This window comes from Balaenoptera musculus, chromosome 10 (assembly GCF_009873245.2).
Source record: "Balaenoptera musculus isolate JJ_BM4_2016_0621 chromosome 10, mBalMus1.pri.v3, whole genome shotgun sequence".
NCBI lineage: Eukaryota > Metazoa > Chordata > Mammalia > Artiodactyla > Balaenopteridae > Balaenoptera > Balaenoptera musculus.
Window position 1 is genome coordinate 58262587 of NC_045794.1, and position 27587 is coordinate 58290173.

The window sequence follows — 27587 nt, forward strand, 5'->3', positions numbered from 1 at the left end:
GGTTTGCCTCTAATTATTCATTCCTTATTCCCGCAGGTTCCCACCAACTGCAGCGTGGTGGTGGCCCGCAGACGGCCTAGCTCCGCGGGAGACTGCCCAGACAAGCTCCCCTCGCGTCCAGCTCGCCCCCGGGAGGAGGCGCAGAAGCCCCGCCCACGTCCAGGCACGTTCTCCTGGGCCGAGTCCCAGGGGCCGCGGCGGTCATGTGACCCGAAGTGTGACGTAGGAGGAAGGAGACGCCATTAGAGGGAGGCGGAGAGGGAACGCTGTTCGCCTTTCCTCGGGTGCCTGACGTGGTGGCTGGGGCCCTTCATTCTCGGACTTTCCCTCGGCCTTTCCAGGCCTCGCCCGGAGGCGGGAGTGGAGACGGCGCCCGGGGTTAGCAGCTCCGGTGCGGGGGTGCTGCTCGGGCTGCGGCTGTGAAGGCGCTGCGGCGGCTGTGGAGAGCTCGGCGCGGCTCTAGGGCTCCGGCGGCGAGGACGCGACGGGATGGCTGCGGCCGGCGGCGGCGGGGCGGCGGCCGGGCGAGCCTACTCGTTCAAGGTGGTGCTGCTGGGGGAAGGCTGCGTGGGAAAGACGTCGCTGGTGCTGCGCTACTGCGAGAACAAGTTCAACGACAAGCACATCACCACTCTGCAGGTGCGGGCCCCGGGGAGCGGGAGGTGGCGCCTCGGGGCCCCTACTCCTCCGGGGCTCTGAGGACTTTGCTGCCACCGTCGTCTGGGTCTGGGCTCTCAGATCTCAGGCCTGTCACCTCCGCGTTCGGTTTGCCTTTCCGAATTCGCCCTGGGAACACGAGTTGTCGGGGCAGCCTGGACACGTAAGGACAGGCTGTTGGGAGGGGAGTGGAAGGGCCCTGAAAAGTCCCCAGTGTGGCTGCGCGTGTCATGGAATCTCCATCGGTGGGCTAGTGTTTCCCCTTTGATTTGCTTCCGCTTGGGCCCTAGGTGCCTTCACCCTATGGTCAAGCCAGCGTCAGCCCTTTTTCTTTCTTTCGGAATTAGGAATTTAGCTGCGGGTTTGATTTTGCTAACTAGGTGATTTGTAACTTCAGCGCTTACTGATGACTAAGTGTTTGTGCAAGTTCCATTTTGTCCTGTCTTCGAGTAACGTGCTGATTGGCAAGACATCCCTCTCCGGAGGGTTTTTGAAATGACCGCTTGCCCGAGTGGGTTACGCAGTTCCATTGCTGGCTGCGTGGGTCTGACCTGTGGGTCACATATTCGGCGATGTGGGTCGACCCATATTCACATGGAAACGTCATGTGAATACTGGCCAACAGTTGGTCCTCAAACTAACAGCTTAGCTGCTGCTGCTATTTATTTTCTTTGCTTGTAATGTAGGGCCGGCTTTCATCTGCAGATAACGTGATTGTTAGTCAGAAAAGTGTTAAAATGTAATCATTAATTGGGCGTGAAGTCAGGCCTTTGAGGTCGTTGGAGTCTCCCCCGCTTCCAAAGAAATCAGTTTTCACGTATTAGAAGAAGAATATCCAGCGAATCTGCCTTGATCAATTCAGTCAGAGGCAGTCAAGTCTAATGAATTTTTGAGCCTGATTGTCTAGGTTCATATCACACCTCCATCCGTTTAAACTAGCTGTGTGATCTTGGACAAGTTAATTAACCTGTCTGTGCCTAAGTTTCTTCATCTGTTAAAATGGCCATAATAATAGTATCTAGTTCATTGGGTTGTCAGGACAAGTATACATAAAAGCACTTAGGAGCTGGTCCAGTGTAAGCTCTCCATCTTTATTATTATTACCCCAAATTGCACAATAGATCTTAATTAGTGATTGTGTAGTGTGTAAGTACATGGACACTATTTAATAGAATGCACAGTCTCCTAATTGTTGTGACATTTGATGTTTGATGCTATTATTAAACCACTGAGTCTAGAATTTACAAAGATGCTCTGGTTCTGATTCCATGTTCTATTTTTACACCTCTGTTTTTACTCCTATATAAAGCATACTATCTGAAAAGGTGAATGTCAGGAACGTGCATTTTTCCCCTACAGTCTTATACTAGGTCACAACACGATTTTGATAATTACAGTTGAGTGTTATTAGTGAGATCAAGGAAATTCTTAGGGTAAATACCTATGCTCAGTTGGAAATTTAGAAATTCATTTAGGTAAAGTAATAACAATAGCTAACATTTAGTGAGTTCTTACTGAGTATTTTACTTTTCGTCTGTCTTTTAGTTCCTATGACAGCCTTTGAGGTGGATAGTTTTATTAGCCTCATTTTACAGGTGATGAAACAGGCATGGTTGAGTTGAGTAATTTCCTGGTTATCTTACTGCCAGAAGTCTTGGTGCCCAAGCTGAAATTTGAATCTAGTTATGACTTCAGATTTTGAGCAATAAGTCACACTATCTCTGGATATTGGTAAACCACCCCTTAGTGATTTCTTTTGTGCTACAGACCTTAGAGGAAAGAGAAGACCATTGTAATTGAGCTCTTAATTTTTTTAAAGATAATTTAACCCTTCAACCTAAAAATTACACTTTCATTATACATTCCAGAAACATCCTCGAAGCTAAAAGCTGGCTAAAGATTTTAAATATCTGAGAGGAAACCACTGAAATCTACTGATACATAGGAGAGAATGAAGTTATGGTAGATCTCTAGTATCAAAAGCATAGCATGTAACTGTCATCACAAACGATATCTGGATTATGTTCCAGAATTGAGGATTTTGCTGCGTACCAGTGTATGGAGACAGCATTATATTCAATCTCCTTCTCTTAGATATCAGTTCATTTCATCTTTTTAAATAATGTTTTCAGAGAAATTTGACTTCCATGAGACCTATAAGACACAGTCTTGTATGCCTTTCATTTCCAGATGGAGAGGAGCTAATGCATCATAAGATATGAGGGGAAGAGTTTCCCTTTTTTCTTGTCGACGGAACTACCTACTACCTATCTTTGTAAAATATTTTATGCTTTGCAAAGTACACTCTCATGCATTCCTATTTTAAAGACTGAGAGGAACCCAAGATAATTTATGGTTCACTAATTCAGTCTTTTGTTTAATATTTCAGTCAAGTGATTGTCTACTTTAGTCTGAACATCTTGGAGGTGAGATGAACTGTTATAGAAGGTGGAAAACTCTATGTCCTGAGGTGGCACATTTCATTTTTGGACAGGTCTACTTTCCAATTCATTTTTCTGTGTCTAGAGACAAAATCTCTTTCCCTGCTCTCTGAATCTTAGTCACACATGGCGTCCCTTCTGATAGTTGAAGATGGCTATTACGTTGAGTCTTGTCTTCTTTTGGGTAAACAGCTCTGGTTCCTTTTAGTGGATCTCCTATAACATTGTTCTAAATCATATCACTATTTTGACATCTCTTCTAGACACTCACTAATCATTGTTCACTTTTCTTAAAATATGATGCCTTGAGCTGTAGAAATGATTCCAAGTGTGGTTTGAACTGTGCAAAGAAGTGCAGGCTATCACCTCCCCTGTGGAGAATCCTTTTCTAATACTGAAGTATTACAGAAAAGATTATTTGAGCTTTTGGGCAGCTGTCCCATTGATTAATATTGGGCCTGCTGTCTTAGACTTATTTGCTGAAAAAAAGAGACGGAGGGAGGGAGGGAGGGAGGAAAGAAGAAAGAGACTTTACATTTGTTCATTTTCCTTTGATTTTGTAGTTAAATCTTTTTTTCACTAATGAATTTGATCCATTAAAGTTGGCTTTGATAAACTTACTCCAGTGGTTAGTGTCTGTTAATATCCTTTTGAATTTTGATTTTGTAATTCAAGAAACATTGATGGAGCTCCTGTGGGTCAGCCACTAGGTTGGGTCCTGGACATGCAAAGAAAAATAAGGCATGGTCTCTACTGCTGCATTAGCTACTCATTTTAACTTTGTCACCTGAGGATTTGGTAAGAATGTCTTCAGTGTTCTCATCAGTCATTAACAGACTCTGAAAGAAAGGGGAGAGAGAGGGCCAAGTACAAAGCTCTTCGCAAGTCTCACTATAGTCCAGTGACACGTGACCAGAGGTATATTTCTCTTTAAATATGCAGAATCTTAGGGTGGGGCTTTTTCCAGACCACACACAGGCCACAGTCCTCTTTCCTCTTGACTGAGAAACAGTTATGAATGGAGTGTTACACATATTAATGGTAATGGAAACAGGAAACAAGACTGACTGCTGTGGGCTACTACCTAGTGGACAAGAAGCCTCTAATGAAAATGGCTACTCCAGCGTTACAAATCTCCTAACTTTTTTTGCCCTAGCTACATCAGTCTTGCCCATAGGGGATATCATGAGCTACTTTGTCAAATGCTTGCAGAAGAACAAGATACATTGTTTTTTCTGCATTAGGAGGCCATATGATGTAGTAAAAAGGGACAGGACTTTGAAGTTAGTTTGAATTTTTGGCTCCTGCTTTTTAGCCGTCATGATTTTGGCAGATTATTTTACTGTTTGTAGCTGGCTCTTTATCCATGAAATGGGAGACTCTCACTCATAGGATTTTTATGTGGATTAGAGAGCCATAGTATTTAAACCTCCTGGCACAGTGTTTGTTTAAGGAATGTCTGCTGTTGGATGAATAGTTGGTGCTTAATTTGTGTTGGTTTCTTTCATAGTAACCCAGTCAAAAAGGTAATGGGGTTAATTTGACATGAATTATTTTGAGAATGCATGTGGTCTGAGGGACTGCTACATTTTATATTTTTATGCATACATATGTACTTGTTTGTTATCCATGCTAGAGTTTTGTCTGGCATTGACATTTATGGAAAGTCACTTCTTTTTTGAAAATTGTGACATTTGCTATGCTTTGGTGTTTTAGTACTGCTCCCTTTTTGCAGACCTCCTCCTAGGTTACTGATAATTATGAAGTAATGTTGTAGGTGAGCTCTCCGAGAACTCAAGATCCTTTGCCTTGCTTACAAAGAAAACTTGATCTTGTATAGAGTCCTCAAAGCTTTCTTACGTGATTTTCTCATTGGTTTGGGGTTATGTTAAACTTGACAGAGACAAGAAAGACAGTTGGAGTGAGGGGCTTACTGCTTTTTCTCTGGAATTAGCTGCTGAACCTAAGCAGTCAAATTCAAGAATTTATTTCATACCTGTTACATGTCAAACATTGTGCCAACGGGGGAATATAAAGATGAGTAAGGGGGCTTCCCTGGTGGCGCAGTGGTTGAGAGTCTGCCTGCTAATAATGCAGGGGACACGGGTTCGAGCCCTGGTCTGGGAGGATCCCACGTGCCGGGGAGCAACTGGGCCCGTGAGCCACAATTACTGAGCCTGTGCGTCTGGAGCCTGTGCTCCGCAACAAGAGAGGCCACGATAGTGAGAGGCCCGCGCACCGCGATGAAGAGTGGTCCCTGCTTGCCGCAGCTAGAGAAAGCCCTCGCACGGAAAGGAGGACCCAGCACAGCCATAAATTAAAAAAAAAAAAAAAAAAAGATGAGTAAGGTACTTTAACCAGCTGTTAGTTTTCTTCTTTATTCTTAAATGCTTGTGCCATTTTGATTGTCTTTGGTTTATCTCTCTATATTTGTGCTCCTGGGTGATCACTTCCTTTTCTTTAGCTGAATCCTCTTTTTCCCCTTATTGTAAGATTATGCACTCTAATTTAAATGTCTTCTATCACTTTCAACTAGTCTCCTGTGTAAAAGTAACATTCTTTATAATCAGAACCATAAGTCATCTTCCCTTTTAGAATTCTAACTGGAGTTCCACCTATCTGCCTCCTGAAGTCTAGGGTAGGTGCCTGTCATTTGATTAGCAAAGCAGTGCTGTAAAGTTGGCTGGGAATACAGATAGTATGCTAACAGTTTGGCAAATGAGGAAACTGAGACTTGGATTAGATTTCTGAGGTCCCACATATAGTAATGGTGTACCGTTTTTTCTTAAGCTAGGTCAACTACTTTTTTTTTCTTCCATACACCTTAACCTCCAGAGAAACACTTGGCATTCAGGTTCTAGCAGTTGGTTTTATACTTGGTGTCACAGTCCCCTGGTCTAGGAATCTTAATCTCCTTATTTGTAAGATTAATGTTTTGAATGTCTGAAGTATCTTCTAAGTAGTTCTTGAAGACACTTTATTGTTGATTCAGCCAGTCTGTTTACAATATCTTTATAAAATACAGTAGTTGAAATCTTTCCCTTTTCCCTTAGTACTTTACTTGAGTATGTGGGCTATAGAAGGGTGGATGATTTTTTTTTTTTAAGAAGAGTTTTTCTGAATTATGGCTTTGAACTCCTAATATATAAATATTCCATATCTGACTGCTGTTTTCTGCTTTGTGTTTTGAGCTAGTCCTTAGAAGTGACTTTTTGACTCTCCTTTTCAAAGTATTTACTTGGACTCTAAACTGATTATAATATCTCTTTTTAGAAACAAAGGACAAGAAATGAAGTATTCAAGCACCCAGCTTAGTTTTCTTTCTTTCTTTTTTTTAATTAAAATATATTTGAAGTATAACATTGTATAAACTTAAGGTGTACAATATGTTAATTTGTTACATTTATATATTGTAATGTGATTTTGCCATTGTAGCAATTCATCTTAGTTTTTTGTCAGCTAATTTTTATTGCCTTACTACAGAGGACTAATTTTATGAATTATCTTGCTGAATCCTTTCATGTCCATGTCTTAAGTTGAAAGTAGTTAATAGATGCTTTTTTTTTTTTTTCCTGCTTGAGGGATCTTAGTTCCCCAACCAGGGATTGAAGCCGGGCCACGGCAGGGAAAGCGCCGAGTTCTAACCACTGGACCGCCAGGGAACTCCCAATAGATACTTTAAATACTTAAGCCTGAAACAGTGTTAGTAACTGTAGTAAAAATAATATAACTGTTTAAGTATATACACACATATTATTTTATTTATTTTTTTAATACTGCAGGTTCTTATTAGTCATCAATTTTATACACATCAGTGTATACATGTCAATCCCAATCACCCAATTCAGCACACCACCATCCCCACCCCACCGCGGTTTTCCCCCCTTGGTGTCCATACGTCTGTTACCTACATCTGTGTCTCAACTTTTGTCCTGCACACCGGCTCATCTGTACCACTTTTCTAGGTTCCACATACATGTGTTAATATACGATATTTGTTTTTCTCTTTCTGACTTACTTCACTCTGTATGACAGTCTCTAGATCCATCCATGTCTCAACAAATGACTCAGTTTCATTCCTTTTTATGGCTGAGTAATATTCCATTGTATATATGTACCACATCTTCTTTATCCATTCGTCTGTCGATGGGCATTTAGGTTGCTTCCAGGACCTGCCTATTGTAAATAGTGCTGCAATGAACATTGGGGTGCATGTGTCTTTTTGTATGGTTTTCTCAGGGTATATGCCCAGTAGTGGGATTGCTGGGTCGTATGGTAGTTCTATTTTTAGTTTTTTAAGGAACTTCCATACTGTTCTCCATAGTGGTTGTATCAGTTTACATTCCCACCAGCAGTGCAAGAGGGTTCCCTTTTCTCCACACCCTCTCCAGCATTTGTTGTTTGTAGATTTTCTGATGATGCCCATTCTAAGTGGTGTGAGGTGATACCTCATTGTAGTTTTGATTTGCATTTCTCTAATAATTAGTGATGTTGAGCAGCTTTTCATGTGCTTCTTGGCCATCTCTATGTCTTCTTTGGAGAAATGTCTATTTAGGTCTTTTGCCCATTTTTGGATTGGGTTGTTTGTTTCTTTAATATTGAGCTGCATGAGCTGTTTATATATTTTGGAGATTAATCCTTTGTCCGTTGATTTCTTTGCAAATATTTTCTCCCATTCTGAGGGTTGTCTTTTTGTCTTGTTTATGGTTTCCTTTGCTGTGCAAAAGCTTTGAAGTTTCATTAGGTCCCATTTGTTTATTTTTGTTTTTATTTCCATTACTCTAGGAGGTGGATCAAAAAAGATCTTGCTGTGATTTATGTCAAAGAGTGTTCTTCCTATGTTTTCCTCTAAGAGTTATACACACATATTATTAATGAAAGTCTATTGAACTTAGATAAAGACAGGAAAGTATTTGTCCACAGTCAGTTACTGTGCTGCATTAGGTATTTTGCTTTGCCAGTGATTAGCAAGAACAAGTGATCTGGCTAACAAAAACAGACAAAAAAACATTAAAACATTAATGAAACAAGTTATGAAAAGACTTTCATTTGGCAAATGTACTTTGTTCTTATTTTATCTCTCCTATAATCTTATTTTTTTAATAGCGATTAAAAACATATCCATTATGATTTCAGATAAGATGTTGGGTAAATAAGCATCAGGTGCAGATGACAGATGTCTAATGAGATTGTTAAGTCTGTCAGTACCCCTAAAGTTTGGAAGATGAAATCATTGGAATTAAAAGAAATAGTGGTGCTGTAACTCCAGGTTTGGAGGAGTAAGGTGGGAAATGTACCATTACTTTGATCCTCATTACTTTGTGCCTACCCTGAGAATATTTTGGGAGTTGAGTTGGTGTCCAGGAACACTTAGTGTCCAAGTGGAGGAGTGCCAAGTTAAGAATGTGTGAATGTTCTGGAATAGGCAGCTTTGTGCAATGGAAAAAGCACTGTGGAGTCAGACAGGCGTCCACCCACTGCAGTACCTGACTGCAGTACCTGACTGAGTTGGCTGACCTTGGGTGAGTCACTGTATTTCTTTAAATCTCAGGTTCACAACTGTAAATAGGGCTAATTACCTACTTCACAGGGTTGTTACAAAGAATAAATGAGAAAGCCAAAGCATGGTGGCACATAGTATGTCCTATTTTTTTTTCCTTCCCATATTCCTAGAACCTTTGAATTGACGTTTATGCCACTCTCCCCTGCTCTTTCTAGATGGGGTTCTTCACGGAGATATTGCCAGGGATTTAGAAATCCCTTGGGAAAGTGTGTGAAAAAAAATTTTATATGTGCATATGAGCAGTTTTCTTGAGAGTGAGTGGGTTCATAGCTTTCATCAGATTCTCAAAGAAGTCTATGATCATGCCTCCCTCCCACTCTTACTACCATGTAACAGAATTAAGAACCTCTGCCCCAGAGTAAGTATTATATAACCATGAATGGTATCTCAGTAGTCTGGCCAAATTAAGTATGCGTCGTAGAGGTAGTAGGAAAAAAAGACCAAAACAGATTTCAACCATTTGATCGTTTGCTGCTGTCTTGATGTTACATAAAATCTTGCAGCTTTATTCTCAAATATAATTGTTTTTGTTTTTAAAACAGATGTTTGTTCTTTAAGAAAATATTTATAAAATATTAAAAACTTAGGGTGTATGTAAAATGAGATGATTTGTATTACAGAAGGACTCTTTTCATAGAGTGGGACTTAAGTTTCTTTATGAAGGAAAAAAAAGATACAGTGGGGACCCTGTGGTAATGTGCTTTACTAATGCATCAGATATTTGAGTTAAAATAATTTGGTTTATAAGGAAACTTTTAGGAACACATCTTTTATGTAAATTGAGTTATACCAGTCACATCGTGGATATATTTATCTACAGTAACAACATTTGCAAGTCCGCTGCGGGCAGCACTATGGTTCCCCCTGCCCCCTCTGTTAGAGAAGAAGTGTTAGCTCACATCTCATTCTGGGAGGTACCATAGCATAGTGGTTATGAGTCATGTCTGGAGCCAGACTGCCTTCATTTCAAATCCTACTCTGTCCCTTGCTGTGTGACCTTGGACAATATACTTACCATTCCTTTGTCTCTGTTTTCACATCTGTAATATTTGGATAATAATTATATCTAATCACAGAGTGTTAGGAGAAGTAAATTAATATGGAACAGCTTTTAGAACACTGCCCATTTCATTATAAGCACTGTGAAAGTGTTAAATAAATAAAAATATGTACTCTAGTTAACAGAAGACTTATACCCATGAAAAGTTAACTTAAAATACAAGGTGGTATATGCTGTATATTACAAGATTAGGTTCCCTAAAGTTCTCCTGCATAGAGAAATTCACTGTGGGTTGTCTGGGTGGTATGAGAAAGCTTAAAAATTCAAGGAAGAAGAGTGTAGGTCATGAACTGGTCTTGATAGGTGAGATCCAGATAGAGAAAGAATAGGCCCAAATTAGAGAGGAATTTTATGAACAAACAGAATTGGAGGGAATGTATAATATAGACTATATGAGTTTCCAAGTAAGTAGAGAAATACTGGAAGCTTTCTTGGGAAGATAGATGTGGACAAATGGTGGAGGTCCTTGGATACAAAGATAGGCTTTGAGACTTTTATTTGTAGATTAGGGCTCCCTGACTTTTATAAAGGAGAAGCTTATGAATGATTTTGTAAAGAGTGCATAGCACAGTACTTGGTGGAAGGTAAACATTCAAATAACTGTTAGCTAGTATTAGCAATAGTGGTGGAAATGACTGCGTAGTATCTCACTGTATGGATGGACTATATTTGTATATTTTTAAAAAATAGCCTATTGATGGACACTTAGGTTATTTCTTTTCTTTTTCTTCTTCTTTCCTTTTCTCTTTCTTTTTTTTTCTTTTTTAATAATCGTCACTGTAATGAGCACTCTTTCCATAAAATTGTTTTATACATCCATAGTTCCTTAGGAGAGACTTAACACTGTCTCTGAACTTACCATGGGAGAGTGATGGTAAGTTTCAGAGGGAATAGTAGAAAGGAAATGATGGAGCTTTATCAGCTATAATTCACTCCCGTCTGCTGAGAAATCCCCACAAAACTCATGACAAAAAGGCTATTATGGTATTAGCTGCCAGCAGGGATGTAGTGCAAGCATACTTATTAAAAATGGTAACTTATTAGAGAGCTCAGCTATGGATATGATAATGGTTTCTTTGTTTGTTTTTAATCATGGAGGCTTTGGGAGGATAATTTAGCATGTAGACCAGAGAACCAGAGTGTGAGGTGAGACCAAAGGTATTTATATTATGACATAATATGAGACTGGTGGTCATAGAACTCCAGAGGAAATATAAAGACAAGGCTTGGTAGGTTTTTTTAAAATATGGGATGACAGGGGAGGAAGAATATTCAGTGATGATATTCCTAAGATTCTAAACCTCAGTGACTTGGAGAATGTGATCAAAATACTAATGTTGGAATGGAAAGCCGATTTTGGAGGGAGGATCAGTTTAACTTTAAATACGTTTGAAAGAAGAGAGGGAGGCATTTAAGTTTACTTACCTATTAAATATTAGGATAGGAGTCAGGTTTTGAGTTTCTTTATATAACATTGATATTGAAACAGAACAAATAGTTGAGTTCAAATAAATTATACAGCTAATAAGTGGCAAAGCCGAGATTCAAATCCAAAGTTCTGCTTCAAAGTTGATATTCTTCCCCCTTATGCTATGAGTGGGAAATAGTCCTTTATTCATATTTATTGTCATAACATGTATTTGGTCTTCTCATATTCTAAGTTATTTCTTTGTCGTTTTGCCATTGAATTTATTTTATACCCTTTTCTATATAACCTGTGTTTTTTTTTTTTTTTTAAATAAATGTATTTATTCTATTTATTTTATTTTTTTTTGGCTGCGTTGGGTCTTCATTGTACGCGGGCTTTCTCTAATTGCCGTGAGCGGGGGCTACTCTTCGTTGCGGTGCGTGGCCTTCTCATTGGGTGGCTTCTCTTGTTGTGGAGCACGGGCTCTAGGCGCGTGGGCTTCAGTAGTTGTGGCTCGCGGGCCTAGAGCACAGGCTCAGTAGCTGTGGTGCACGGGCTTAGTTGCTCCGCGGCATGTGGGATCATCCCGGACCGGGGCTCGAACCCGTGCCCCTGCATTAGCAGGCGGATTCTTAACCACTGCGCCACCAGGGAAGGTCCCTAACCTGTGTTTTATTTAATAAAATATTTTGAGTGTAGCTTGGGCTCTGAAGGCAGACATTCCTGGATTTGATCTCAGTTCTGCCATTTGTGTCTCTGTAGATTCCTTAGTTAATCACTAAATCTAGTGGCCTTTTCTTAGTTTTAATTTTCCTTGGTATACATACAGCAGAAAGTCCTTCCTGAAATCTAGGTTCCTTCTCCTTCAGTAATAATTTCACCATCCTAGCCTTTTATCTGTTTTACTTTCCATCTCTGCACTTTCTTCTATATATATACACTTAAATGTGGCTGTCTCTGCATAGCTTTGAAGTTGGCTCTTTGTTCCTTTTTTAAACATGTCAACTGGCTCTGGTTTCTGATTATATTCCCTCTTCAATTACTTGATTCGGTTCTCTCTTTTCTATCCTCATGCACTTAGTTCAGGCCCTTTCTGTTTTTCTTTCCAACTTTAAAATAGACTCCTGTCTTCCAGGTCTAGTCCTGTTCTTTCTTCCTATCATAGTCATTCTCTTAAAAATAGATCTTATATGTCCTCACTGCTTAGAAACCCTTCATTGATTATCCATTGTCAACAGTATTATTTCCTAACACTCTTTGGATGAGTTAGGTGTTTCTTTAGGGAAAAAGAAGTCAAATGAGTTTGGGAAATGCTTGTATAAATGCAGTTAGTCAGCCTTCCTTTTGGCAGAATTTTAGTGTGCTAGTGGGTACTGTGAATGCACAGAGGGGATATAGAGCAATATACAGCAGTCCCCAAATATACCTGACAGTGGTATACATTAAAAAACAAAAAACTTGTCTAGTGTCTTGGAACACATTTTATTGAGACCCACAAGGTAAAGTCCATAGGCTTAGATATAGAGTCAGGACTTTTTTTTCGATTAATTCAACCTTTGCTTATCTTTGTAATCTCATCTCTAGCATCCACCAGACCAACTTGGAGTTTCCCATAGGGTGGGGAGTTATGTGTTTCAGGCTTTGGTGGCTTCACCCATCTGTCAGGAAAAACCCCTACTACTCCTAAAGGGGAGATCATTACCTTCTTTCTGAAGCCTTCTGTGACTTATCCAAGCAGGCTTTACACTTCCTTCCTCAGCATTTTCCTTATAGTATACTTGGCAAGACGGTCCATTTTAGCGATTATCACATGGTATTTTAATTCTCTTTATATTTTAATTTCTGCAGTGGACTATAAGCTCCTTGAAAGCTGGAACCATTTCCTTTCATTTCTGTGGCATCAGTACCTAGGGCAATTATTAGATATAGTTTAATTGAATTATGAAATAATTGCAGAAAAATTTCCAATAATAATGGTATTCATACAGTTAACTATCAGTAAACATTTCTGTTATTTCATCTTAGAAGTCTCTTAGACGCTTTCTGTAATGAGTAGCTAGGTGGCATCAAATTAAATGCGAAGAAAATGCTGTAATGAGGAAAAAACTAAGAAAACATATTTACCCATTTTTTTGTACTTTTCATAACTTGTATTCATAAATCAAAATATCTTTTTCTTAGATCAGAGTAAAAATAATGTTCTGTCTTCAGTGGAAATAATGTTTAATCATTAATAAAAACTCAGTGATTACTTTTTCTCCCAGATAACTTATTTCATATTGATATGATTCATTCATCTGTAGTTTTGAGAATAAAAAATGTTATTTTATGTGAAACATTGTTTAATGTATATCTCTCTTTTCTTAGGCATCATTCTTAACAAAGAAGTTAAATATTGGTGGGAAAAGAGTAAATCTTGCTATATGGGTAAGTTAACCGTTTCAACTGTATGAGTGAAGGCCTAGAGTACCTATTCCTGGTTCTCTCATAACTAATTGGCTCAAGAATTTCTGGATTTATTTTAGTTAACTGAAGTTTAGCCAAAACCTTTTTTAAATAAACATTTTTTTCTAAAATCTGGCTAAGAATCTTATCTTGCATACAATTGTATACATGAATAGTTCTATCATAACTTTTCAGCTGGAGAAGGGTCAACTCAGAGGGATTCCATGTCAGAGAAAGGGGTGGACAGCCTGCCTGGCCTTTTTTCCCCCATCTCCATATTCTAATCCTCCAAGGGAATGGCCAGTGGAGAGTATGGCAAGGATAATGCAGTAGTGTACCTGTTGGCAGGTGGTCCTGGTGCATGCTCTTTCTCCTTGTCTCCTCTCTCTGGGGAGAACCTAAATTTAGTGCAAGGCCTGTTCCTGGCTTATAATGCCATTGTGGCCCATTCTGACCCTTTGGCAACTGAAATGGTTTTTTAGTGAGGGTGGGAAGATTGCTGAGGAGGAGGAAAGTTGGGGAGGGGAGAAGTAATCTTTATATAACAGTAAAACATTAAATATTGATTATAACTTGACTTAAAAATTTTATTTGTAACCTGTTTTGTTTCTTTTAACAGTGTTTTGGGGTTATCTATAACTTTATACCCCACTTTCCAATTAAACAAAAGTTCACTGTAGTTATAATAACAGATGTATTTTTTCTTCTGATCTAATGAGAGTTTATTGCTTTATTTAGGATACAGCAGGTCAAGAGAGATTCCATGCATTGGGTCCAATTTACTACAGAGATTCAAATGGAGCTATTTTAGTTTATGATATAACAGATGAAGATTCTTTTCAGAAGGTATTCTGTTTACTTATGGGTAGATGACTTAATAGAACAACACTGTTTTTTTCAAGTCTGCATTAACATACTTTTGTTTACTAATGTGATTAGCCTTGGCTTTAAAGGTAAAGTATAGTTTGTGCATAAATGATGACCACTCATATTTTTTAATGGAGCATTTAATTCATGTTAACAATATGGATATCATTTATTAATAGTTTATTACATGGCTTTCTCAGATATTAGGAAAGGGAAATAATCTGAAGTAAAGCTTCAAAAAAATATAGAGGCTCTTTTTCTCCCTATTAAAGAAAAATCACATACGTTTTTTTGGTTACATACACACTGGCCACCTGAAAACTTGATATGGCTGCATGGGCAGGTTCCATAACTGTGGGGAGGAAAACGAAGAACTAAATCAAGTTTAAGCTCTTTCTTCTCACTAAATTTCCTGGAGGATATAATGTAAATTTTAAAAGGACAATCTAGGTAGTGTTTGTTTTAAAGCTCCTCCATTTTTTTTTTAACCCCTCTTTAAACATTCACCAAAAATAAAGAATTTTTATAGTTGTTTGGGACCAAAAATGAGTGACCATTAAACTTACCTCTGAATTCTCATCACAATTAGGATTGTGACTAGTTACTTATTTGACCTTTTCTTTGAAAGCCCTTCTTGGAATAACTTTGTCAAGGATGTTTAACTAAAGGGGGTAATTTCCAAGGTAGAAACTTTTCTTGCCTTGAGTTACAGGTTTGTACTTGTTGAAATTACTTGCCTTTTTAGTGTTTTATTTTTATTTTATTTCCTAGTATTTAACTGATGAAGCAGATGTACAAGTTAGCCCTTGGATTATTAATGCCATGTGGAAAAACTTAGTCCAAGGAGTAGAAAAATGAAGCAATAGGTAGCTTTCAGATTTAATGATATTTTAAAAAGTTATATATTTGGGGTGCTGTTTGTTATCCCTTCCTGCCTTTTTGGCATAAAAAGAAATGGTTTAAGTATTTTATTGCTTAAAAGAAGGTGGAGTCTATTAGGTTGAAAAGTGACCAGTTATCTCTGGCTGTATAACAAAACCCCCAAAATTTGGTGACTTAAAACAATGATTTATTATTTCCTGTGGTTTTTTGAGGGTTGACTGGGCAAGTCCTCTGCTCCATGTGGTGTCAGTGGAGTCACTCATGCAGCTGCATTGAACTGGGGGTTTGGCTGGGTGGGAACCTGGATCCAGGAGGGCCTGGTTTTCCTCCACATGGCCTCTCACTCCATTTGGTGTCTCATTCTCCAGTACTCTCTCCACATGCTCTCATTATTCCATATTCCAGCCAAAGCTTCTTATGTGACAGCTGGATCCCAAGAGTGTAGCTGCCTGACCTTCTTAAGGCTTTAGTCTGGAATTGGCATGGCTTTAGTTCTGCCACATTTTCTTGGTCAAAGCAAGTTACAAGGCTAGCCCAGAGTCAAAGAGAGAGGAAATAGACTCTTGGCAAAGAATTGGTGACCATCTTTAATTCATCACAGAGTGTATGAGGGTAATGAGTAGGATGCCTGTGGAGGGGGATCTGATTGCAGATGAATAACAAATTTTTAAAAAATTGGTTAGATTTAGTAGGTCGTGATACTATATGTACAGGGAGTAGGGTAATACATAATTGGATTCTGGCATGTTTCCTTTGAAGTGATGAGGATGTACATTTTATACCAGTACTGTCAGATTTTTCTTATATGAAATCAACTAAGGGTGAAAGTTAAATGCTTCTCTGAACATGGTATACATATATGTGAATGAAACAAAAAGATGGGACTGTACTGAGAAAAGTGTAGTTCAGTGCTATTATAAATTGTTGATTACCTTTGTTTTTATAAAGATTTTGTGTTTACTACAGTTCCTTTGCATTCTTGCAGAGAATAGGCGTGTGAAACTGTTACTTTGTGCATAGGAACATATGCACAGTAAATGCTTACCACACATATCTAATGTAATTTTTGTAATTTGTAGATGTGTGTGTATTTTTTTTAGGAAGGTATATAAGTTCTGTGTCATTTGATTACATACGTACTAAATTCCATTACACAAAAATGAAAGTAGGTATCCCAAGTTGGTTCTTTATCCTGTTTTATTATAATCAGTATATTTAAAATTATGAGTTCAAAGATTACTTAATTTCAGGGACTTCGCTGGTGGTCCAGTGGTTAAGAATCCACCTTTTAATGCAGGGGACGTGGGTTCAATCCCTGGTCAGGGAACTAAGATCCCACATGCCACAGGGCAACTAAACCCGAGCGCTGCAACTACTGAGCCCGCGCACTCTGGAGCCCGCGCACCACAACTAGACAGCCCACGCACTGCAATGAAGAGCCTGTGTGCCACAACTGAGACCCAACGCAGCAAAAGAGAGAGAGAGGGAAAGAAAGAAAGGAAGGAAGGAAGGAAGCCCAGCACTTTAAAAAAAAAAAAAATTACTTAATTTCAGTTTACTCCCAACCGTGCCTGCAGCTCTGCTCCATCCGTAGTGAAGAATTAGTTTGCCACTGGAGTCATTGTGCACCAGTGGCTCTCCACCAGGGGGCAGCAATGTCTAGAGACATCTTTGATTGTCACACCTGGAGGATGGAACTGGTATCTAGTGGGTAGGAAGCCAGGGATACTGCTAATAAGCATCATACATTGCACAGGACAGTCCCTCACAACAAAGAACTATCTGAGCCAAAATATCAGTAGCGCTGAACTTGAAGAAACCTATCCTACACCAAAGGATGAAATTTTATTTTACTCTTTTTGGTACCTATGTACATTTTGTTTTTCCTTTAAATGTGTGACACAGAAGCTCCTATGCCCTCTATTTGGGACCCAGTTGGGGTACAAAAGATTTTTAATTAAGCCCATGTTTTCTTAAGTCCAAAGTGATTCTCTATAAGCATCTATTATCAGAAACTGGAACTGACATGCTTTTGCTTTGGTGAACAGCTTTGCTTGGATTTATGGGCAGTTATGAAAGTTTGTAATTAGAGATGCTTCTGTTTATTCTTATGTGTAGATATAGAGAGAAATCTTTCCATTGGATGTTTGTGTGTGTGGTTTGCGATATAAATGATCCTACAGTGAATCATTCCTAGTAATAACTAAATACATGGACTGTTAGACAAAATTTTGAGGTATTTTGACAGTGTTGAGTTTTGAGGTGTTGTAATGGTAGTCATTGTTACAGGATTTGTTTTAATATTTATTCTTTTGTGTACACAGGTTAAAAACTGGGTCAAAGAATTACGGAAAATGTTGGGAAATGAAATCTGTTTATGTATAGTTGGTAAGCATCATTACTTTTTAAAAATGTCCTTTGTTTCCTTAACACTTTATTAAAGAATAGTAAATAAGTAATTTTCATTTTAAAGTTACATGAGAAAAGAAGAGTGGTATTTTAGTATTTAATATTTTAGTATAATTAAGGATTTGGAAGTGATCTTTCAGGAGATTCAGACATCTATACTTCAAGGAATGCCTTTGGGGAGCAAGTGGGAAGCCCTAAACATGTAGGGCTTCACGTCCCCCAGCCTTGCTTCAACTTGACCTTTGGTTTTTCATCTTAAGATTATTTTAGAAAAGAAGAGTTCATCAACTGCTTTACAGTATAATTAAAATCAATGACTTAAGCTGTGTTCTTGTTCTATATATTTAACTATACACATTTTTGAGTTAAGAACAAATTTGACTCCAAAGGTATAAGTAGATCATGATATACTAGACTGGAGAAATATCTTAAGAGGTAAAGTGAAACAACTCTAGAACTCACTGTTGGACTTATGGCATTTCTCTTTGGTTTCCTTTTTCTTTAGAGTATTATTTCTATGATATAACAGCTAATTATTGGGCAATAAAGTGTTCCAGACACTGTGCTGTGTACTCAGTGGACATTATATCATGTAATCTTCACAACCCTATGAGGGCTTTGTAGAGGAAGCTGAGCCCTGGAGATAACGTACTTAATAACTTGCTCAATATCATGCAGCTATCAGAGATGGGATTCAAATTGAAGTCATTCAGACTCCTCTGCTTAAGATATTAATCCTTATGAATAGCCTCAGGCTGTTTTCTCTCTTCATTTTTATATAACTGATAAACGGCTTGGGAGAAACCAGGGTAGTTTTAGTGGAGGACATAGAATGGAGTAGTCACCGTGGGCAAATTCTGCTTTTAGCCTTAAGAATTTTTTTGTTTTAACCTGAGTTTACATTTCTTACATTTTGTCACCATTAGATTGGTAAACTTTACAGGTCCAGATCAGGGTGCAAGTTTTGGGAGAGGAACAGGAGCTAATCTGGCCTGCTTTTTAGTCTAGATGCTAGATGTTAGGCTACATGGTGGGAATATTTCAAACAAGAACACTGGAGTCATAGACCACATAGGAGTTTGGGACCAAAGCTGCAGCTAGTCATTAGTGAGTTTGGCCTGCTTTTGTCTGTCTGGTATATCGGACTTACTGGGAGTGGAAGTGGTCACAGTAGGTGAATGACTAAAGATTTGATGATTTGGGATTCTGGTTATCTCTCAGAAGAGAGGAAGGAACTAACACATTCTAAGAAACATAGCTAACATATTCTTAAGAAAGTCAAAGAAGGGATTTCCCTGGCAGTCCAGTGGTTAAGACTTCGCCTTCCAATGCAGCGGGTTTGGGTTCCATCCCTGGTTGGGGAGCTAAGATCCCACATGCCTTGGGGCCAAAAAACCAAAACATAAAACAGAGGCAATATTGTAACAAATTCAATAAAGGCTTTAAAAATGGTCCACATCTAAAAAATCTTAAAAAAAAAAAAAGAAAGAAAAAAGGAAAGTCAAAGAAGCCTCAAGAACTTGTTACTTGGCCAAGGTTACAAAGTAACATTTAAAAAATTAGCTGGGTGGGAATTCCCTGGTGGTCCAGTGGTTAGTGCTATGCACTTCCACTGCAGGGGGGCACGGGTTCAGTCTCTGCTACGGGGATCTAAGATCCCACAAGCCTCGCAGCACGGCCAAAAAAAAAAAAAATTAGCTGGGTGAATAAACTTAGGATAATTAACTTAAACTTTGTATTCTTCATGTTCATATTCTAAGAAGGTTTAGTAATATTGAATCTGGTAGCTTACTGCCTCCAAGTAGGGTTAGATACGTCTCACTTCATGTTATATAATGTTTATTAATGTTTGGTATAAAGTATAAAAAGCTCTCACTCTCCCTTTTCCATTGGCAAGTGTGACATGGAATTCTGTTTGTAATTCAGAGTTGGACGAATTTTGAGAGCCCATTTACCACAAAAGGAAAATTTCATGAAGTTACCATATCTGTGTAACCAGTACATTAGAAGCCCCAGCAGTACATTAGAAGCCCTTTTCTTTTCTTTTTTTTTTTTTTGTGCTCCTTTCTTATCCCAACACTACCCCAGTTGCCTTCCCCTCACCATCCCCTACCCCCAGACATAATCCTGACTTTTTACTGCATGGATTGGTTTTGTTCTGAATTTCAAATAAATAGGATCATATAGTATGGGAGCTTTTCTGTCTGTTTTTTTGGCTTTACATTATGTTTACAAGATTCCTCTATGTTCTTGTATATAGTTGTAGTTCATTTTACTCTCTTTGCTATCTAATACTTAATTCTATGCATATTACACAGTTTCTCCTTTTGCTGTTGATGGACATCTGCATTATTTTTTCCATGTCTTGATTTTCATTTCATTCTGTATACGTTCAGTGTTTATTTTCTCTCCTGTTTTAAAACTAACTTCAAAATAATACTACCTCGTAGGATTGTGATGAAGACTAAATAATGATTTGGAAAACACTTTGCATAGAGTAGGCATATGACAAATATTTGTTCCTTTCCCTTTACACAAGACAGTCCTTCAAACATTTGAAGCCTACTTGGATGGTTCACCTAAAATCTTCCCTAGGTTTTCAACTGTTTGGGCTAACTTTCAGACATCCTCATCATCCTGATTATTTTTTCCTAGGTTTATTTCAGTGTATCAGTGTGTCTCCTACACTTGAAATGAATACTAGAATCCAAACATTGTCGAGTCAATGTATACCATAGCTCTCTCTTTTTTAAAATCTTCTTACTGTCCTTCTACCAGCATTGCCCAAGATTGCATATACTTTTTAGCAGTCATGTCAACTCAGTTTCTCTTTTACATAGATTATGGTTAACAAAAATCAGAATTCCTTTTTTATAAGTATTGCTCTTCTGTCAGGCTTTCCCCATCTTCCTACATAACTAAATTATTTAAACCTAAGTGTAGGAATTTCAACTTGTCATATGTTTCTGAATGTTTATGTTTGATATATAATCTACTAGGTTTTTCATGTGTAAATTAGATGCCGAACCTTCTAGGTCCTTATCTAAATCACTGATAATGTGTAAAGCAGGAAGAGAGAACTCCATACTTCGCTAGCAGAGACTTTTCCCTCTAGTTTTAGTTAATCCATTGATCAGCACTCTTGGCTGTGGTTGCTCTGTTTAATAGAGTATTTTGTTTCTAGTCTGTCCTTAACATTTGTATGTTTGTTAAACAAATATTTATTATTAATAATAGTTACCATTTATTGAGTGCCAGATACTATTCTAAGAATACACACTTATTTCATTTAAGCCTCCTGACAACACAGCAAGAAAGCATTGTTGCCATTTCCATTTTACACATGAGAAAATGGACTTAGAGAGCTTGATACTTCCCAGACTACATAGTATATAGAGATAGACCTGGGATTTTAATTCAGGTCTGTCTGCTACTTCAAGCCCGTATACTTAACCAATAGTATATATTGCTGGCTATGTACCAGGCTTTGAGAATAATGTAGTGAATAAGTTAAAAAATAGGTATGGTCCTTGTCTCCCCAGAGCTTATCATGTAGGGTGAGAGAGAAAAACAGGCTTTTATTGTACATTATGATACATGGTATCAAGGGGTTGGGGGTGTGCTGTGATAGCACAGAAGCAAACCGAACTAAATTGGGGGAGGGGTGGTTAAGGGATTTCCGAAGCCAACCAGGGTTGTGGTAGGAAGTGTGTTAATTATCATGGGTTTAATTCTCTCATAACAGTATTGATTTTCCATTTGACCATTCGCTGTGATCATTTTCCATTTGATCATTCACTGTGATGGCTGAAAAATACTCTATTGAACACGTCCTGTGTGCTAGGCTTTTTACATATATCTTATTTTCACATCAACCTTGCAAAGTTTATTAGCTACATTTGTACAAAGTGAGACTAAGGGGTTAAGTAATTTGCCCCAAATCTTATAGTTTTGAAATGAGCCAGGACTTAAAAACAAGTTTTATCAGATTTAAAAATTTCTTTCCACTAGGCCACACACCATCCAGTCTAAGCAAAATAAAGTTCTAGCTCTTTATTGCTATTAGGCTGTCTGACCTTAGCAATGGGTGTATCCCTTCCTTGTTCTTAATTCAAATAGGTATTTTTAAAGAAGATAAAATTTTTAGTATTCTTAGCAGGATAGCCTTTTCCTCTCCAAGAGCTTCAGTCAGTTTTCCCCCCTAGCCTTTATTGTACTATACTTTCAAGTAAGTGCTTACTTTGGTGGTTATTCTTATTTTCAGGTGTTGTAAGCCTATTAGAAAGTTCCCAGTGTGGCTGCACAGTAGTATTGAAACAGATATGAGCCTCAACCGCAAGCTTTAGCTCTCTTGCTTTTAAAAGAACATAGCTAAAAAGGTCTTGAACTTTGGAAAGGTGTCAGTCACTGACAGGCAGTTTTGTGACTTGGTCTGCGCTGTTAATCCATTATGAGCACTTATTGTTCAAAGAAATAGTAGTTATTCAGTAGAGGGATTTTTTTGGTTTAAAATATTAATTATGTTATTAAAATAGTTAGCTATTTTAATAATAACTGGTTTTAGGGAACGCCCTGGCAGTCCATTGTTTAGGACTTGGCGCTTTCATTGCCGTGGCCCGGGTTCAGTCCCTGGCTGGGGAACTAAGATCCCACAAGCCGTGTGGCGTGGCCAAAAGATTAAAAAAAAAAAATACTGGCTTTATTAAAGTTTAGTTAAGTTCAAAATGCTGTTAAATAATAAAGCAGTATCTGAATAATTTTCCCCAAATATTCATTTGAGGCAACAAGGTGATTGTCTACTTTCCCTATCCTCAGTTTTTAAAAATAGATGTTGGTAATTATGGTGGATTTTGAAAAAAGAGACCTTAAGCTCTAACAAACCAACTCATAGGGTTTTAGTTAATTGAAACAAAAGGAGGCTGTTTTACCTTTTTACAGTGGCAGAATCTTGTGCCTCTGTTTGTTGGAGCTGCCTGCCACTAGGTGGTGCTTTTTGCATTCTTCATAGCATAAAACAATTTATTCCACTCGTGACTGTTGGATATATTGGTTGTAATATTTAGCAAATTAAGAATTTTATTGATAAAATATAATGCGGGAAATCAGAACTGATATGTGTCTTCTTGCTGAGGTAGGCTGATAACTGTTCAGAGAAGGAAGAGTTTATTACTGAATTTGTTAGTACCTGCTGAGCTTTAGTATGTCGCTTCCCTTCCTCAACCTCAGGCTATGGTGTCAGATCATTGCTTAAAGCTGCGCATAATTAGGTGCTCAGATTATTTGAGGTCTTCATATACAGAACCTCTGGGCTTGTACGTCTCAGTTCTAAGCATCGCGTCTTTCATTGGGTGCTTACTTCAATGCTTTATCTGAAATTGTCTTCTAGACTCTCTAAGGTCCTGAGAAAAAATGACCTTATTTACAAGGTTTCCTTTTTTACCCCTATAGGTCATAATAGAAGAAATGAAAATATTTGTTTGACGTGTCCTTTCGTAGGGTATTTTCCCCCTTTCCTGTATGTTATTTCCGTTGCCTTTAGCACTCTGTCCAGCCTACTTACCTTAATCTCTACCCTGTATATAATAAGGAATCTGCATTTTGCAGTTTCTGCACTTTTGTTCTGGTGGCTTTATGGCATAATCTCAGTTTGGTTCCATTGTTTAAGGAGAGCTAAACTTATTTTCAGTAATTTAAAATCTGCATGATGTTCATATACTAAGTTGTCTCATGTTTTTAAAACAAACAGTAGCTTCTTCCCCTGCAGTGGTGAAGTACTTCAAAAGCCATATATTTTAATGCTTTCTTTAACCACTTCATATCATCCAGAAAACCAAAATATTCTTAGGATCTAAGAGGCTAGCCTAATATATTTTCATGAACCATAATTATTGATTGGGGACCATTTACACTTGGCTAAGACTCGTAGGTTTATCCTTAGAATTCCCTAGTGAATCTTAGTCCCATTTATACCCTAAATCAAAAATAGTGCTTATCTCTTTGGAAAAGTTATTTTCTCTGACAGAGGCTGCAGCTTCAGGAGGGATGTGCTTTGAGCCATTTGAGGGAGGTTGAGGCATTCACCTTGACAGTCATGATCAACCCTCATATCCAAATGTCCTGAAACCTTACAGTTTCAGGACATTTAGAAGTCTGGTGGGGATTTGTATTATTTTTCCAGATGATTAAAATGGCAATTGTATATTTAGAAGTGGCTTAATTTCATTATAAAAATGAATCAATATTAAAGACTGGCATTTACATTTTCAAATTAGGTAATAAAATAGACTTGGAGAAGGACAGACATGTTTCCATTCAAGAAGCAGAATCGTAAGTGTTATCCCTTCTCCTCTTCCTTCCTTCAGTCACTCTCTGTAAGAAGTCTTCCTCTTTGCACAATGTACTTTACCATTTAGTTATTACTCAAACCTCTTAATATAGATTGAGCTAGTGGATTCAATGAAGCGTGTTTATACTGGCAATTTCTGGCTTTTAGTGACATTTAAAGTTATTCCACTTTCACTTCTCCTTCTGGTTTCAGTAAAAAGTATAAGAATGATGCAAAAGAAAACTGTCATGGCCCAATAGTGAGTCACAAAAACTAAAGTATTTGGGTTGCAAATTAACTTAGAATAAAAGTCTTGTTTTATTCTTATTTAAAAGTTGATTCAATATATAGAGACATCAAATGGTATATAATCTTAATTTCACTAAACCTGGGTTAATTAGTAATAAGTCACTAAAATTGCTATTGTAAAAAAAGTTCAAATAGCAGTCATGACAAAAACATAAAACATTTTTTTACGTCAATTACTGATGTTACTTTTTTTTTTAAGGTATGCAGAATCTGTGGGAGCAAAACATTATCATACTTCAGCCAAACAGAACAAAGGAATTGAGGAACTCTTTCTTGACCTTTGTAAAAGTAGGTATATGGCTTTTTAAAAAATATTGGTAATATTTCTGGAGTGATTTTTTGTTTGTTTTTTGTTTTTAATTTATTTTATTTATTATTTTTGGCTGCGTTGGGTCTTCGTTGCTGCGCGTGGGCTGTCTCTAGTTGCGTCGAGTGGGGGCTACTCTTCATTGCAGTGCACGGGCTTCTCATTGCGGTGGCTTCTCTTGTTGCGGAGCACAGGCTCTAGGCCCGCGGGCTTCAGTAGTTGTGGCTCGCGGGCTCTAGAGCACAGGCTCAGTAGTTGTGGCACACAGGCTTAGTTGCTCCGCGGCATGTGGGATCTTCTGGGACCAGGGCTCAAACCCGTATCCGCTGCATTGGCAGGTGGAGTCTTAACCACTGCGCCACCAGGGAAGCCCCTGGGGTGATGTTTTACAGTTTCCATTTTGACCATATTGATGATTTGTCGCATCGACCAGTATTATTATTTACTTAATGTCTTTAACTCATTTTTTGAAGCTTAAATACCTTCTTTAGCCCTATTTCAAGTAGTAATCAATGGCTATGAAATCTTATGTGTAGTATTTGCTAAATACATATTAAAAAATATGCATTACTATTAAAAATAAAAATGGAAGAGGAATGGACAGAATAAAACAGATTTAAGAGTTGTAACAACCTGTTGCAGTGGATGGACCTTATTTGGATCCTAATTTGACAAACTAGTGAAAAAGAACATTTGTGAAACAATTGGGACTATACGAACACTCACTGGATATTGATGATATTAAGAAATTATTGTAAATTTTTTTAGGCGTGGTTATTGTGTAGTGGTTATGCTTAAAAAAAGAATTCTTATTTTTAAAAATGTTTTTATCTTTTAGAAATCATATTAAAATAATTTATGAATAAAATTACGTATCTGGAATTTGATTTAAAATAATGGTAGGGATGATCGCCAAGAATGGATGAAATTGTGTGATGGACATACAGATTTTCATTATGCTCTTCTTTCTACTTTTATATATGTTTGAGCTTTTCCATATTAAAAAAAGAGAAAGGAAAATGTTTATTATATACAATCTGAAAGTCATTTCTCATATCACCAATAGAACACACTATACTTAGGAAAACCCTAGTCTGTAGAATAATGGATTGAAATGATTTTGTCAAATTATATTCCTTGTAGTTATAGACCTCAGAATGATGGTTTTTTGCTCTAAAAAAATGTACATATACACAAACTTTGAAGTAAATTTCAGTTTTATGTAAGCCTGAAAATCATTCATAATTCTTCTAGAGCATTAATTCTCTAAATGTGGTCCCGTAATCAGCAGCATTAACATCACTTGAGAGTATGTTAGAAGTGCAAATTCTTGGGCCTTACCCCAAACCTACTGAATCAGAATCTCTGGAGGTGGTGCCCAGAATCTGTGTTTTAATCCCTCATTATGATTCTGATGCATACTAAAATTTGAGAACCACTGCTGTACATATCAGTCACTAGGAGATCTTGTTAAAATGCATAATTTGATAATGTGGGTCTGATGTGGGCCTGAGCTTCTCTCTCTTTTTTTTTTTTTTAATTTATTCATTTATTTATTTATTTATGGCTGTGCTGGGTCTTCATTTCTGTGTGAGGGCTTTCTCTAGTTGCGGCAAGTGGGGGCCACTCTTCATCACGGTGCGCGGGCCTCTCACTATCATGGCCTCTCCCGTTGCGGAGCACAGGCTCCAGACGCGCAGGCTCAGCAATTGTGGCTCACGGGCCTAGTCGCTCCGTGGCATGTGGGATCTTCCCAGACCAGGGCTTGAACCCGTGTCCCCTGCATTGGCAGGCAGATTCTCAACCACTGCGCCGCCAGGGAAGCCCTGAGCTTCTCTTTACTAACAGACACCCAAGCGGTAATGACACTAGTCCTCAGACCATACTTTGAGTACTGAGGTTCTAGATCAGTGGCTTATAAATGTTATATATCATATCTTTATATAAAAGAATTGAATATTCTCTATACGTTTATTTTAAAAATTATAGAACATGTACAGTACTTATGATTTTCCATATTGTAAAATATACATTAAAAAAATAGAAATTTTGAAAGGTTAAGGAAAAATAAATTGAACGTTTTCTAATTTTACCTCAATGGATTATCCCGTATACCTCAATTTGTAAACCATTGTTCAAGAGCAATCTCTGGACCCAAGTTTAAGAAACCTTATTCTGTTTTAAGGACTCTCTTTTCTTTCCTCATCTTTTCAGATATGTATTTTGCAACTATTTACTCCTAGTCTGTGTCTTACATTCTCATTTTTCTTAACTGTCTCTCAAAGAGCTGAAGTTCTAAATTTTAACGAGGTCTGATTTATCAGGTTATCTGTATGAGTCATGTTTTTTTGTCTTACATGAGACACCTTTGCTAACTCAAAGTCATAAAGATTTTCTTCTACAGAGATTTCCTCCTTTGTTTTCTTCTAGAAATTTTGTTTTACATTGAAGTCTGTAATTAATTTTTTGTTAATTTTCACATATGGTGGGCGGTATAGATTGAACTTTTATTTTTTACATGTAAATGTCCAGTTCCAGTGCTGTCTCTTGAAAAGATTATGCTGTTTTCATTGAATGAACTTGGCACATATATTAAAAATCAAGTGACCATATGTATGAGGGTCTATTTCTGGACTCTGTTCCATTGATTTCTCCTTTCACCAGTATCTCACTGTCATCATTCGAGCAACTTCTACTGTATCTTTAAATCAGATAGTGTGAGTCCTTCAGCTTTGTTCTTCCTCTTTCATCTTAAACTCTTTTGTTCTTTCAAATGTTATTTGGTTAAAAGTTTACATGACTTATTGAAGAATAAATCTTGTACCCTAAATATTGCTTGTACTTGGAACAATTTGACCTTCTTTGATGTATTTCTAAGTATACTTGGAAAATCTTAAGGATGACACTTGTATAC

At 37.8% G+C, this 27587-nt stretch overlaps 1 protein-coding gene across 1 annotated transcript in view; it reads left to right on the forward strand.

Annotated features, from left to right (window-relative positions):
- The first annotated feature begins 201 nt into the window (after positions 1–201).
- The window catches only part of RAB21 (RAB21, member RAS oncogene family), a 31354-nt gene continuing 3968 nt past the window's right edge, over positions 202–27587 (forward strand). The window contains exons 1-6 of the mRNA XM_036865792.1: positions 202–639; positions 13497–13556; positions 14313–14420; positions 17648–17711; positions 24005–24059; positions 24566–24654. Coding sequence (XP_036721687.1) covers positions 490–639; positions 13497–13556; positions 14313–14420; positions 17648–17711; positions 24005–24059; positions 24566–24654 — 526 coding nt within the window. The 5' untranslated portion in view covers positions 202–489. The remainder of the gene's footprint in view (positions 640–13496; positions 13557–14312; positions 14421–17647; positions 17712–24004; positions 24060–24565; positions 24655–27587) is intronic.